We start from the raw sequence: 14134 nt of genomic DNA, 5'->3' as shown, positions 1-14134 counted from the left end.
GGGGGGGGGGGTAGGGCGTGCCTCCCACCCTCATGGAAGCCTCGTGTCCTTCCCGGACAACTTCTTATTTTCCTATTTTTTTTAAATATTCCAAAACGGAGAAAAATTGCCATTAGAACTTTTTTCGAGTCGGTTTACACACCGCACCACATACCTATTCCTTTTTGGAGTCTGAAACGTTCTGGAAAGTCTCCCTTATGTATTCCTCCGGGGTTACGGTTTCAATAATATTAGTTTCAACATTTATGGGATTACCTGAGATATAATGTTTGATTCTTTGACCGTTCACCACCTTCGGATTTGTGCCTTCGAAGTTTTTGATTTTTATGGCATCGGAATGATAGACCTCCTCGATAACATAAGGACCTTCCCATTTAGACAGAAGTTTTCCTGCAAAAAACCTTAAACGAGAGTTGAATAGCAACACATAATCACCTATATTAAACTCACATTTTTGTATCCTTTTGTCATGCCATCTTTTGACTCTTTCTTTAAACAGTTTGGCATTCTCATAGGCTTGGGTTCTCCATTCATCAAGTGAGCTAATGTCAAATAGCCTCTTCTCACCAGCAAGTTTGAAATCATAATTGAGCTCTTTAATAGCCCAATATGCCTTATGTTCTAGCTCGAGAGGTAAGTTACATGCTTTTCCATAAACCATTTTATACAAAGACATACCCATAGGATTTTTATATGCAGTTCTATAGGCCCATAATGCATCATCAAGTTTCTTGGACCAATTCTTTCTAGATCTATTACCAATCTTTTGCAAAATTAATTTGAGCTCTCTATCGATCAATTCTACTTGTCCTCTAGACTGTGGGTGATATGGAGATGCAACTCTATGATTAACATCATACTTAGCAAGCATTTTACGAAAAGCACCATGAATAAAATGTGAACCACCATCACTCATTAAATATCTAGGGACTCCAAACCTCGAGAAAACAACTTCTTTAAGCATCTTAATAGAGGTGTTATGATCAGCACTACTAGTTGGAATAGCTTATATCCACTTAGTAACGTAATCGACAGCAACTAAAATATGTGTATATATACCCATTAGAGGAAGGAAATGGTCCCATATAATCAAAGCCCCAAACATCAAATGGTTCAATACCAAGTGAATAATTCATAGGCATTTCTTGACGTCTACTAATATTACCAATCCTTTGACATTCATCACAAGATAAGACAAACTTACGAGCATCCTTGAAGAGAGTAGGCCAATAAAAACCGAATTGCAATACCTTATGTGCAGTTCTATCTCCAGCGTGGTGTCCTCCATAAGCTTCGGAGTGACACTTGCGTAGAATGTGTTCCTGTTCATGCTCAGGTATACAACGTCTAATAACACCATCTACCCCTTTTTATAAAGTGTGGGTCATCCCAGAAGTAACGTCTTAAATCATAGAAAAACTTTTACTTTTGTTGGTATGTGAAACCAGGTGGTATAAATTTAGCAACAATGTAATTAGCATAATCAGCATACCATGGAGCAGTACAAGAAGCATTTATTACATTTAATTGTTCATCAGGAAAGCTATCAACAATAGGTAGTGGGTCATCAAGAACATTCTCTAACCTAGACAAGTTGTCTGCGACGGGGTTCTCAGCTCCCTTTCTATCAATAATATGCAAATCAAATTCTTGTAGCAAAAGAACCCATCTAATAAGTCTAGGTTTAGCATCTTTCTTTTCCATAAGATACTTAATAGCAGCATGATCAGTGTGAATAGTTAATTTAGAATCAACAATATAAGGTCTGAACTTATCACAAGCAAATACAACTGCTAAGAATTGTTTTTTAGTAGTAGCATAATTTCTCTGGGCACTGTCTAGAGTTTCACTAGCATATTGAATAACATTTAATTTCTTATCAACTCTTTGTCCTAGAACAACACCTATAGCATAATCACTATCATCACACATAATTTCAAAGGGTGAATTCCAATCAGGTGGCTGAACAATAGGTGCAGAAATCAATGCTTTCTTAAGTATTTCAAATGCTTCTACACAATCATCATCAAAGACAAAAGGTATATCTTTTTGTAATAGATTAGTCAGAGGCCAATAATTTTTTGAAAAGTCCTTAATGAACCTCCTATAAAAACCGGCATGACCAAGGAAACTTCTTATACCTTTGATGTCCTTGGGACACGACATCTTTTCAATAACATCAACTTTAGCTTTATCTACTTCAATACCTCTTTCAGAAATTTTATGCCCCAAGACAATACCTTCATTAACCATAAAGTGGCACTTCTCCCAGTTCAAGACAAGATTAGTTTCTTCACATCTCTACAAAACTCGATCAAGGTTGCTCAAGCAATCATCAAAAGAGGATCAATAAACGGAGAAATCGTCCATGAAAACCTCACAAATCTTTTCACAAAAGTCAGAGAATATAGCCATCATGCATCTTTGAAAGGTAACAGGTGCATTACATAAACCAAAAGGCATATGTCTATAAGAAAAAGTACCAAAAGGGCAAGTAAAAGTAGTCTTTTCTTGATCCTTAGCTAACACGGGTATTTGGGAGAAACCAGAGTAACCATCTAGAAAGCAAAAATGTGTGTGTTTGGATAATCTTTCTAGCATTTGACCAATAAAAAGCAAAGGGCAATGATCTTTTTTAGTAGCTTTATCTAATTTGTGAAAATAAATTACCATCCTATAACCTGTAATAATTCTTTGCGGGATCAATTCATCTTTATCATTAGGAATGACAGTAATTAATACCTCCCTTCTTAGGGACACAATGGACAGGACTTACCCACTGACTATCAGCAATGGGATAAATTATACCTGCCTCAAGGAGCTTTAGTATTTCCTTTCTTACCACTTCTTTCATTTTTTGGATTTAGTCGTCGTTGGTGATCAATAACTGGTTTGGCATCTTTCTCCAAATTTATTTTGTGTTGACATAGAGTGGGACTAATGCCCTTAAGATCATCAAGAGTATATCCAATAGCAGCACGGTGCTTCTTCAGAGTTTTCAATAATTTCTCTTCCTCCTTCTCTGAAAGTTTAGCACTAATAATAACAGGATATATCTTCTTTTCATCAAGATAAGCATATTTAAGAGTATCAGGTAATGGTTTAAGCTCAAACGCAGGATCGCCCTTGGGTGGAGGAGGATCCCCTAGGATTTCAACAGGCAAGTTCTGTTTCAGAATAGGTCCTTGTTTAAAGAATACTTCATCTATTTCCCTTCTTTCATTCATAAACATATCATTTTCATGGTCAAGCAAATATTGTTCTAAAGGATCATTAGGAGGCACAACAATAGAAGCAAGACCAATAGTTTAATCCTTACTAGGAAATTCCTCATCACGGGGTTGTCTACGAAATTTAGCAAAGTTAAATTCATGAGACATATCGCCCAAACATGTGCTAACCAGAACATTAAACAAGAGTGACTTTTTGTTTAGAATTTCAAAACCGGAACCTACACAATGTTCCAGTCTTACTGGGTAGCATGGTTTTCACTTTCAGTGAGATTTCTGTGAAATTCATTGAATTTCAGTAATTTCAGCAGACACTGAAATATTACGTTTCGGCCAAAATATTTTAGCAATTTCAGTATAGCACAACAATTTCAATATTTTTCAAAATATTTTTTAATTTTTTCAAAATTTTAATTGAATTCAAGTGAATATTTCGGTCATTTGGCTGAAATGGAAACTGAAATCACTGAAATTCACTGAATTTCAGTAATTTTGGTTGGTGCTGAAATTTTTCTGAAATTGAAATTGAAAACCATGCTGGGTAGGCATTTTGATAGATTGTGCAACTTCAGGCAAACCTAGAAATGGCTAGTATAATGAAAAGAAAACTGAACACTGAATCATACGGGTTCAGCCCCAGCCCTCTTGGTCAGGCAGCGTAGCAAGCCAAGTAGCAGCAGCAACTTACAATAATCAGAGCATCTCCAACAGTCGCGCTATAGCGCGCGCGCAAAAAACCTGTTTAGCGCGCGCGCTGCGGCATGTTTTGCGCGCCTGCCTGCGCTGGCTCCAGCAGCCGCGCCATAATGCAGCGCGCGCGCCGCTCCAGCAGCCGCGCCATAATGCAGCGCGCGCGCCGGGCATTTTGCATATATGGATATATGGATATTTTGGACAAAAATGAACATGTAAATTTGACACAAACAAGTTGATGAATAAAAGTTCATGCCCACAAGTTCATCAAAATTATGCCCACAAGTTCATCCAACCAAGTTCAAATGCAAACTAAAAGTTCAAGACATGAAGACACATCAATCTTCATCTTCCTCTTCTTCGTCTTCGTCCTCATCTTTCGAAGACGACTCTTCCGCCTCCGAAGATGAACCTTCCTCCCTATCCTCATCACGCACCGCATCACGCACCGCATCATGTGAAGCTCCGACGGTGTTGGCAAGATCTTCAACGGCATCTTCATGAGAATGTGTGTGAGAAGCCATGGCGGCCGGAGGTGCACCCATACCTCCCATGAGAGAAGCAAAACTCATGCCTCCCATGGCGGCCATAGCGTCGGAGGGTGCTCCAAAGCCACTCATGCCTCCCATGGCGGTCGGAGGTGCACCCATGCCTCCCATGGCGGCCATAGCGTCGGAAGGTGCTCCAAAGCCACCCATGCCTCCCATGGCGGCCGGAGGTGCACCCATGCCTCCCATGCCTCCAAAGCCACCAATGCCTCCCATGGCGCCGAGGCCACCGCCACCCATGGCGCCGAGGCCACCGCGCGGATAAGCGGTTTTCGAAATGGATGTCATTGGTTTGAGACCAATGCGAATTGTTGGACCCAATACCCATAGTGGACATGTATGCATCATCGTTGAGACTACAATTTTTTTGAACAATGCAAATAAGCTATCTATATGTAAAATGATGATGCATTGAAAAAATAAGAAAAAAAATACTTGGAAATTTTTTCACCTTGGGGGCATTTCGTCGAACACTTGGTGCGCGTCGGCGGCCGGCTCAACGAGTGAGCTCGCCGGCGCTTCGGTAGCCGCAGCGGCCGTCGAACGCCCTGCAAGCTTTTTCCCCCTCGCCATGCCGGAGCCGTCCGCCGCCTTGTTCTTCTTTGCGGATGTTTTGCCCTTCTTCGTCCGCGCCGCATTGGGTATTTTCTTCGACGGTGCGGCGGCGGCACGGGATGGCGCCGGCCCGACGCCACCCGGCGCCGGCGCCGTAGTCATCCGCGGCGGCAAGAAGAGGCTGCGCGCGAGGCCGACGCTCGGCGGAGCTCCGGCGGCGGCGACGCCCGCGCTCGCCGCGCTCGGGTTTCCGGCGGCGGCGGCTGCTGCGGCGGCGGCGGGGTCGCGGATGTACAGCGGGGTGAGCGGGGCGCCGGTGTGCGCGTCCATGGTGGGGGGCAGGGCGCCGGCGCCGGTGCGTGCGGGGCGTAGGACAAGGAGAGGGCGCGAGCGCTCGAGTGTGCCGCGCGCTGTAGCTGGCGCTCCAAATACACCGCGCGGATAAGCGGTTTTGACCGCGCGCCCAACCCGGTATCGCGCGCGCGCCATTTTTGCGCGCCCGCTGGAGCGAGCCGCCGCGTAGCGCGCGCGCTAAATTGGCATTTTTTGCAGCGCGGCGCTCGTTTAGCGCGGCTGTTGGAGATGCTCTCAGCGTAGAGGATTGCAACCAGGAAAACGTCGCCCCACAAATTGTTTGACCAGGTAAAAACACGGAGACCATCGGTTATCACGGTCTCTATTTTTACAGCGATCTGACAGACCAAGAAGGACAAGGAACGAGGGACCAGCCTACAGCTTTGCGAGCTACCCAATTGTGAAGCGTGGAGACAAGAAATCCTCCCTTTCCGCCACAGCTTTGGCTGCCAGCCTACCAGAGCTGTGACAGTAGTTAAACACGACTTGCACCGGACTGGAAACTGCATTCCTGACCACCATAAAGCGCCTGTGCGAAGTACTAGAACAAACGCTACGGTCGTCGAACAGCAGCGCGCGCGGCTTCGGATGCTCTCCGCCTCCCCTTGTTACCGTGGCATCTTCACGAGGGTAGAGAGCTTCAACTGCTCTGTCCGGTCCACCTTTGCTTTTTGGTCAGCCTCTGCAGCACGGAGACAACAGATCCTTTGCTTTTGCTCAGCTTTGGCTTGCACAGTAGCTTACGGTGCTCGCTAGGAAAAGTGACGATAACTTACACCAGATACGAAACTGTCTCCCTTTGGTTCCCAAGTAGTAGTACAAATGGCTTTCCCCAGTCTTCTTTCCAACGTTGAAGACTTGGGAGTTTCAGAACCATTTTCGCTGGGTCTCTATATGTATGCTTTTACTCCTAAGTTAGTACTTTGTGATGTGCTGATTGCTCGAGACTAGCTGTATGCAGAAGATGAGCTATACAAATGCGATCAAGAGCAGCATTGAAACTAACCTACAATGTCGAACTACCTAGTTTTAGTTTGAGTTAATACCACAATTGGTACATAAACTTGTAAGGGTGGGAACAGATTCATACAGAAACTAAAAACCCACACAAAAGTGGCCCTCCAACTCGACTGATGTAACAAAACCATACAAACCAGTTCGAACTGCACACGTGATGCACCAGGTGGACTCCGTCGGGGCCGAAGCGCGTTTTTGCAAAAAAAACACGTTCTTTGAATTTTCCGTACGTGGTGCGCCTCTGTCCGTACGATGTCGTTTTTAGGTAACCCCCCGTCGACGCCCCCCAAGGCACAATCCCCTTCCAAAACCTTACCTTTCCCTTTCGTTCTCCCCTGTCCTCCTCCTGCTCGACGTCTCTGAGGCGACACCGTCATGGAGCTCATCGGCGACGAGTTCCCTCCTGAATATGGTAAGCATCTGGCCCTCCTCTTGGCAAGCCATGGCCGCTCCTCTGCTTCCCCTGTTCCTGCACCGCTTGGTTAGGTTTTCTAGGCGCCATGATGATGCCGACTTCTTCTCAATTTTGGGTCGATCTGCTCACTAGGGTTTGTTGTGCGCATCCACCGCTTGGAAGGAGGAAGCAGTTTGCATGAGTTTATTTAGGGTTTCTGTGGTGCTGATTAGGGGGTTCGGGGGGGGGGGGGTGTCAATCGAGGGCAATGTGAGGGGAATTTTAGATGTGATTTTCATTACTGCCATACATGGGAAGGTGGTAGTTTAGAACGCGTCAAATACAGGGGAAGAAGAGGTCATGTGTTGATGTGATTTTGGGGATAAAGTTTAAGAGATTATATGATGTGATGTTCAGAATTATTTATTGTACATGCAACTTTCAGAGGGCATGCTGGGATCAGTTTGGGTGTTGGTGAATGGATTATATTATTTTTCAGAGGGAATGCACCGCCCGCTTCTCCCACTTCTGTCCTAGCACCGCCTGCTCCTCTCCGGCACATCACGTCCGCCATGCCGCTCCCGTACGTTTATGAGGCCATCCCCGAGTTGCTGCAGCCGGTGGGATCTGTCTCACCGGAGGTCCTAGAGGCGGCGAGGGCACTCCGGTGGAAGGAGAGGGCAGAGCGGATCCACGACGACGTCCAGGCTTGGTCACAGAGCGTGAGGGAGTGGAAGAGAGTTCAGGCGGAGATGGAGCCAGATGCAACTATCTCCCTTGTCCGACGGGAAGGATGCATTGAAGTTGCCAAGAAGCACGCCGATTGGGAGCTGCGCAATTTGGGTTGAAGAATCCACTTCAAGAGCTCAGCGGAGGAGCGAGCTAGGATGCCGCCCCCAAGTGCACCGACATTGGAGATCGTCAACTGGGCAAGGGAGGAGGCGAGGAGGCCACCGGGCTAGGCGAGGTGGGACTGCTTGGCAGGTCGGATGCCGACCAGTGTTCCACCACAGCCTGAACCGGTGGATTCGCTGCCGTTTCTGTCTCCACGGTCAGGGCTAAGCTACGACAAGCTCTGAAGATATCTGAAGTTCTCTAAAGTTGTCTGCCCGTTCTGCGTAGTTGTCTGAAGATCTTGCAATTAGTTTGTCTGTCAAATCATGTTACAGTGTTGTTGTTCTTCTCCCTCTTGTAATGTCAATGAATATGTGTTTGCCTGTGCTTGTGCCTTTCTATTATGTTGTCAATGAATACGGATCTGTGTGCTGGAAAATTCAGTTTTTCATAAGTTTGTCTGTCAATTTTAGTTAACTTCATGCCAATTGTTGCTGTCAAAATGAGTGCACTTTCATGTCAAATAAGAGAAACATTACAACACTGAACAATGCAAACTTTTTGAAGAATAATAGGTAGGCAATGATTTCAGCAAACAATATGGAATGTTTACAACAATGAACAATAGGTAGTCACTGATTTCATATAATCAGTACAACATGCAAATGGATAGAAAATGATAACAGATAGTTTGATCCTTAACATAATGCCAAATGCTACATTACCTAACTTACACAAAACCTCTTATCATCAGAGCTACAACACCATACAGAACTGCAGAGCAGCAGACCAAACAGGCTAACCAAAGTTCGCTACTATCCCTAATCTTCATCTCCTTCTCATGCTTCATCTTCATGGCCTTCCTCTCTTCCTTCAGCCTCATAATTCCAGCATCCTTGTCAAAGACAGATTTTTGCAGAGCCAAATTCTCTTCAGCAAGTTTGCCAATCACCTGCCTAGGCCTCCCCTGCCACTCTTTTGTCCACCCACTTTAGATAAGCACATGTGTCATAACCTTGAAAACATAAAAACCACCAATTTTGGGTAGACATTCAGTACAACACAGCTGAATTCTTAAATGAATAATGAATTTTGCAATGCCATTTTGAGGAAAAGTTTAGCAGCTCACTTACCTCAACAGGACAGACAAGAAATCTACGACCATAATCATATCCTTCACAGCAAACTATTCGTGCTGGGTTCATAAAATGGCAACATTGGTCACTACTGTCAGTGCCATTGAAGACAACATTAGGAGATGACACAGGTATACTCCAGTCAACATCTTTATCACCTTGCAAGATCACTATTTGGATGAATGACTTTTTGGTCAGCCTAAAGATCACCTTGCAAGAATCAACCTAAAGATCACTCAACAACATCAACAGAGGGAGGACACACACCTTGCAAGAATCAACGTCCATGTACCGCACTTCGCCGGTGATCTTCGCCCAGGGCTTGCCGTCTATCGTCTTGTCAGCGCCGACGAGGTCACATCCATGGAGCGGGCGAGGATGGCTCAACGACGAAGCCGTCCCTGCCCCATGCCGGCCAACCTGCTGCTTCCCGCCAGAAGATGCCCACCCCTTCATGTCACACGAGGACGGTGGACAAAAAAGACTACGAGAGTTGGCGGCTGAGCTGGGTGGAGCTGGCGACGGTGAGGGCGGCGGAGCTAGGGATTTGGTGATGGGGAATGGATGCCTGCAGCGGATTTAGAAAAAGGAAGGGACCGCGACATAAAAACAAAAAAAGTGCAAAGGCTTTCTGCAAAATCACCACGACCTGACAGAATCCGACGTGGCTGCCAAATGTCGCCTCCAAACCGTTTTGGGCCAAAACTGAATCCGCATAGTGGCTGCCAAATGTCGCCTCCAAACCGTTTTGGGCCAAAACTGAATCCGCATAGGAGTCGGAGGGGCACTTTTGTGGGTTTTTTTAGTTTCTATATGAATCTCTTCCCACCCCTACAAGTTTATGTACCAATTATGGTATTAACTTTTTTAGTTTCAAGACTTGGACCTGTCCCTACGGATACAAATATGGTCAAATCTGTCTGTGCATACATGACATCAAAACGGTCAAAAGTGCGATCAATATTTCACGCATGCAACACGAGAATATCAAGGATGCTCAGGTAACAGTTTTGAGAATATCAAGTAGTACAAAAGATACTTAGATAAATTACACATATAGGAGCTGGCGACATTGCTTAGATAGTCTAATAAATAAGGTAATAGGAGCACTTCTTCGTCCTTGCGCTGAGTGAAGGTGCAGATGGCATCAGTGAGCCAGAGTTGATAGGATGTGAGCTGACTTCAAACAAAAACTGCGCTGATTCCACATCTCGGAAGTCAGGAACCTGGTTCACATAAATTGCAGATATAAGCCACAAAAATTTGCTGGGGATCGAACCATTATCATGCCATGAACATATTGGAAGGCGGTAGATCAGATAAAAGCTAAACCGATAAGCAAAAAAGAAATTTAAGCTTATGTAGATGGTGCAACAAAACTGAAACATGCATGAGTGTTCAACTTTTCCAATAAAAGATTTTCTGAAATAGTGTTCTGAGAGTTTGCAAGATTTCAGATGAACTGAAAAATGCTGAGACTTCTTTACAAAAAATTAATGCCAAGTACTATGAGAAGAGTATTTGTGTCAATTGGGCTGTTTGTTAAACTGAAAAAACCATGTACCAGTAGAATGAATATTAAGCCATGTCTATGTACAAGTAGACTGCTACAGAACATTAAGCCGTGTACAAGTAAAGCAAAATACTGCTGACAGCATCCAATGATTCCAACTTCCAAGCTATCAAAAGTTCCAAATATATTAGGTACTTCCATGAAAAACTATTTAAGCGCTAATGAGACGATGACCACACTCTTATACTCCCTCAGTTCCATATTATAGTGCGCATAACAATTTGGATCAAATTCCGGAATGTAGTGCGCATTAACACCTTTGGACGAAGATATCCCTCTGCTGGGCCACTGCAGCGAAGTTGCATGCACCCACATGCGTTACAGTTTGACAAAAGCAAAGGGCATTTCTAGTCCAGATAAAAGGGCCAGCACACGTCTTGGTATAAACGCCATAAGCAAAGGCGCACTATATAGGGGAACCGAGGGAGTAGTACTTATTTCCAGCTCTCTCCTTTTTTAGACAGAGTTGAGCTAATCGATATTGGCTGCCGATCACTTGGCAAAATAAGTAGAAATGTCTTTTTTTTTCTTTGTAGTTGTTAAGAGGCATACCAAATAACAATATTTGATTAATTTAAAAAATCAGGGTGCATGCATCACATAGATTTTTCATATTACAGCTTTCTTGCCCCACAATTCTCACGAGAAATTTAGAAATGCAAACACAAGTATTGTTAAAAAATAGCCCGAGGTAACAATCATGTTGCAACCATAAAACATGATGGGTTGTATAACTCTCAACGATTGGCAGATTTCATGCACATGAATCCAAAATGTGCAAGGTCACAAATGAAGCAGGTATTTGTTTCTAGGTACAACACCCATAACACCCATGATTTATTTATTTATTGGCACAAATAACACATAAGATAAAATGTCCAATTCCAAACATTAAAAAGAGCATATCAAATTTAAAAAAAATCAATTTATGTAACAGACTTTACCCTTAGTTCACTTAAAAATTAATCACCGCTCTTTTCAAAATTATATAGTAACACCATTAAAAAATGATACAGCAATCAACCCAGCATTTTGGAATTCTAGAGATAGCCTGTAAGCTAATTAAGTGGCTAAAATGAAAAAAAGATGTCATCAAACTCCATCGCCATAATTGGCCCCATAATAGTGAATGCTTTGAAATGCAAAATATGATAGACCGGTATAGGGATGATTTGTGTATAGTACTACACTGTAGCCATAAACTATGAGCCAGGTAGAGGAAGAAAGTACAGGTATGCAATTAGGCCTTCTACCACTAGCATATATCTCAAACCTAGAGGATTTAACAGAAATTGTGACTGCAAATTCTAAAACAGTATTTCGGAATGATTGCTCCACATTCATGCAGATATGTGCTACCAAGTACCAACGCATGAACATGAACATGCAACAAACAACTCAAGGCACCACATAGGAAATGATCTGAGGAATTAAGCACAAGGTCAGGCAACATCGATGAAGAGGAAAGGTTATACCAATCACCAGAAAGTCAGTTCTCTGGAGCGAGGAAGGCAGGCGGCCACGCGTGGAAGTAGGCGCACATCGGGTGGCCGTACTCCTTGCCATGTTTGGTGTGCAGGCGCTCGATCTTGGCCGTGTCCAGATGTAAGGAGTAGCGCCCATACCCCATGGTTCTGATGAACAACTTGCCGGTACGCCCCGCGTCCATGTCGCTGAGCCAAACACTGAAGATCCTGAGGCACTTGTCCTTGGGCAGGCCCGGCACCGAGTCGTACACCTTGGTAAGATTCATCTCCCTCTCCAGATACCACCCATCGTCGCTCCACCTGGTCTCCCCACGCACCCAGACCCGCAGCAGCTGGTCCTCCACGGTCGCGATGCACAGCCGCCCGTCGTCCGGCGTCTCCCCGACGCGGAACTTGCCGAAGCTGGGCATCTCCTTCGGCGCCAGCAGGTAAGAGAAGTGCAGTGTGGAAGGGTCCAGCGAGAGCACGCGGCCGGAGTTGCAGATATGCCAGTAGAGCTTCCCGGCGGCGTGCACGCAGCGCGACTCGAACCACCAGGGGTCGAAGCTGACCTCCACCTCCGTGGTCCGCGGGAGCGCGCGCCAGCGGCACTGGCCGTCGTCGACGGACGCGACCCAGGCGCGGGGGTGCCCGCCGTCGATGGAGATGCAGACGACCTCGAAGCAGAGCTTGCTCTGGTGCGCGCGGGAGAGAAGCCCGGAGCCGACGTAGTGCCTGCAGCTGCGCCAGCGGTGGTCGTCGGGCACCGTGTCGCGCGGTGGCGGCGGGAGGAGCACGCGGCGGCGGGTGGCCGGGTCGATGACGAGGAGGCGTGGGAGGATCCCCTTGGGAAGCGACGCGAGCGGTTCGAGAAGCAGGAGGCCTTGGTGGCAGTCGTGGAGCACGAAGCGGGAGGCCTCCGGAGCGAAGTCGAGGGAGAGGTTCGGTGCGGAGGCGTCGAGGGGAGCGAAGACCGCGGGGGCGTCGATGACGGTGTCCTTGGATGCCGTGTGCAGGAGCGGCGGCAAACCGGTGGCTGTGGTGTGGAAGAAGTGGCCGAGGAGAGGGGCGGTGCGGGGGAGGCAGCGTGCGGCGAGGCGGCGCCAGCGGTGGCAGGCGAGGGCGGCACGGAGAAGGTCGGCGAGGGAGAGGCGACGGAGAATGTTGAGGAGGCTGTCCACGGGGAGGACATCGACCGCCTTCTCCGGCGACGGCGGAGGGAGAGTGGTGGACGGTCCGGCCATCGCCATGGTTTGTGCCTAGTGAGAGGCCAGGTGTCTTTGGCTTGGCTTATAGTGAAAGGACGGAGGCAGGTACGTTTGGTTTGGGCCAGGCTTTGGCAAGGAAAAGCAGGATAGAGTCGCGTTTACCACCACAGCGCTCGCCTTTTCTTTTTTACTCACCACATCAGTCACCATGGGTGAACTCTTCTGGAAATATGAAATTCGAAATGGTCTGGTTAGAGCAACTTCAATGAGGCGATCCAAACGAACGGCGTCGGTGCTCCTGTGGAGCGTTGCCAATGGATAATATGTCATAAATTTATATAACTCTCACGTACTGTGTGTTGGTACAATTTTGGACAAAAAAGTGTTGGCGATTCCGACCTATACCAACAGATGCATTCTCATCTTTATAGTGTTGTGGTGTAGTGTAGTTTAATTTCTCAGTTTAAGTTAGTATTGATTTTCCCTTTTCTCTGTTCCTAGTCTCATTCTCTCTTTACCATTTCCCCTAGCAACCTACTTAAGTGAACTATTTCCAAACTTTAGTTTGGGTGTGAGCGTAGTTGTGTAAACTGACAAAGCAACTGCAGGGATTGTGGTACCATCCTTTTTGCTTCCTATGGGATCGACAAACCTTACTTTTAACAAAATTGCTACTTAGTCCCGTGCCCTTGCAAGCCATCACACACCCTCATGAAGGTACCTCCTGTTACCTTCCTCTCAAAGGTCCAAATCGGCCTGAATAGCCCAAATCTAGCAGCATGCAAACAACAACCATATCATGAAAAGCCTCGATCTGAGCATTGCCCGTTGTCCAACTGCCTCGTGCTCATCCAGATGTAAAACTTTGTCGAAATCACCCAGGCACATCCATGGGAGATTACTAAAGAGCTTATACTTTTAAGCATCCCACGTTTGGTGTCTCAAATGAGTCTGAGCCTCTTCGTACCCTACCGTCACTCTGCATGGGTCAAAGCCTGGTTCAAGAACAGAGCAATCTAGATGGTACATAGAGGAACCAAGATATCAATCTTTGTTTCATTCTTCCGAAAATGCCAATAACACCACTTCTTCTCTGACTATCAATAGCATATCCTTTATCATTCCC

At 45.9% G+C, this 14134-nt stretch overlaps 1 protein-coding gene across 2 annotated transcripts; it reads right to left on the bottom strand.

The window, feature by feature from the left end:
• Window positions 1–9725: 9725 nt before the first annotated feature.
• Window positions 9726–13278, bottom strand: LOC119308706. Of its 2 annotated transcripts, none has more exons than XM_037584833.1 (2): window positions 11810–13278; window positions 9726–9987 (listed from the first exon to the last, which is right to left on the bottom strand). In XM_037584833.1, the coding sequence occupies exon 1, from the start codon at window positions 13048–13050 to the stop codon at window positions 11824–11826; it is 1227 nt and encodes a 408-aa protein (XP_037440730.1). In that variant the 5' UTR covers window positions 13051–13278; the 3' UTR covers window positions 9726–9987; window positions 11810–11823. The 2 variants fall into 2 exon arrangements, with proteins under 2 accessions (XP_037440730.1, XP_037440731.1); XM_037584834.1 differs by having other exon boundaries at window positions 11817–13278.
• Window positions 13279–14134: the final 856 nt, after the last annotated feature.

Source organism: Triticum dicoccoides, chromosome 5B (assembly GCF_002162155.2).
Source record: "Triticum dicoccoides isolate Atlit2015 ecotype Zavitan chromosome 5B, WEW_v2.0, whole genome shotgun sequence".
NCBI classification, from domain to species: Eukaryota; Viridiplantae; Streptophyta; class Magnoliopsida; order Poales; family Poaceae; genus Triticum; species Triticum dicoccoides.
The sequence above is the reverse complement of the archived record's forward strand: the minus strand, read 5'-3'. Positions and strand labels throughout refer to the sequence as shown.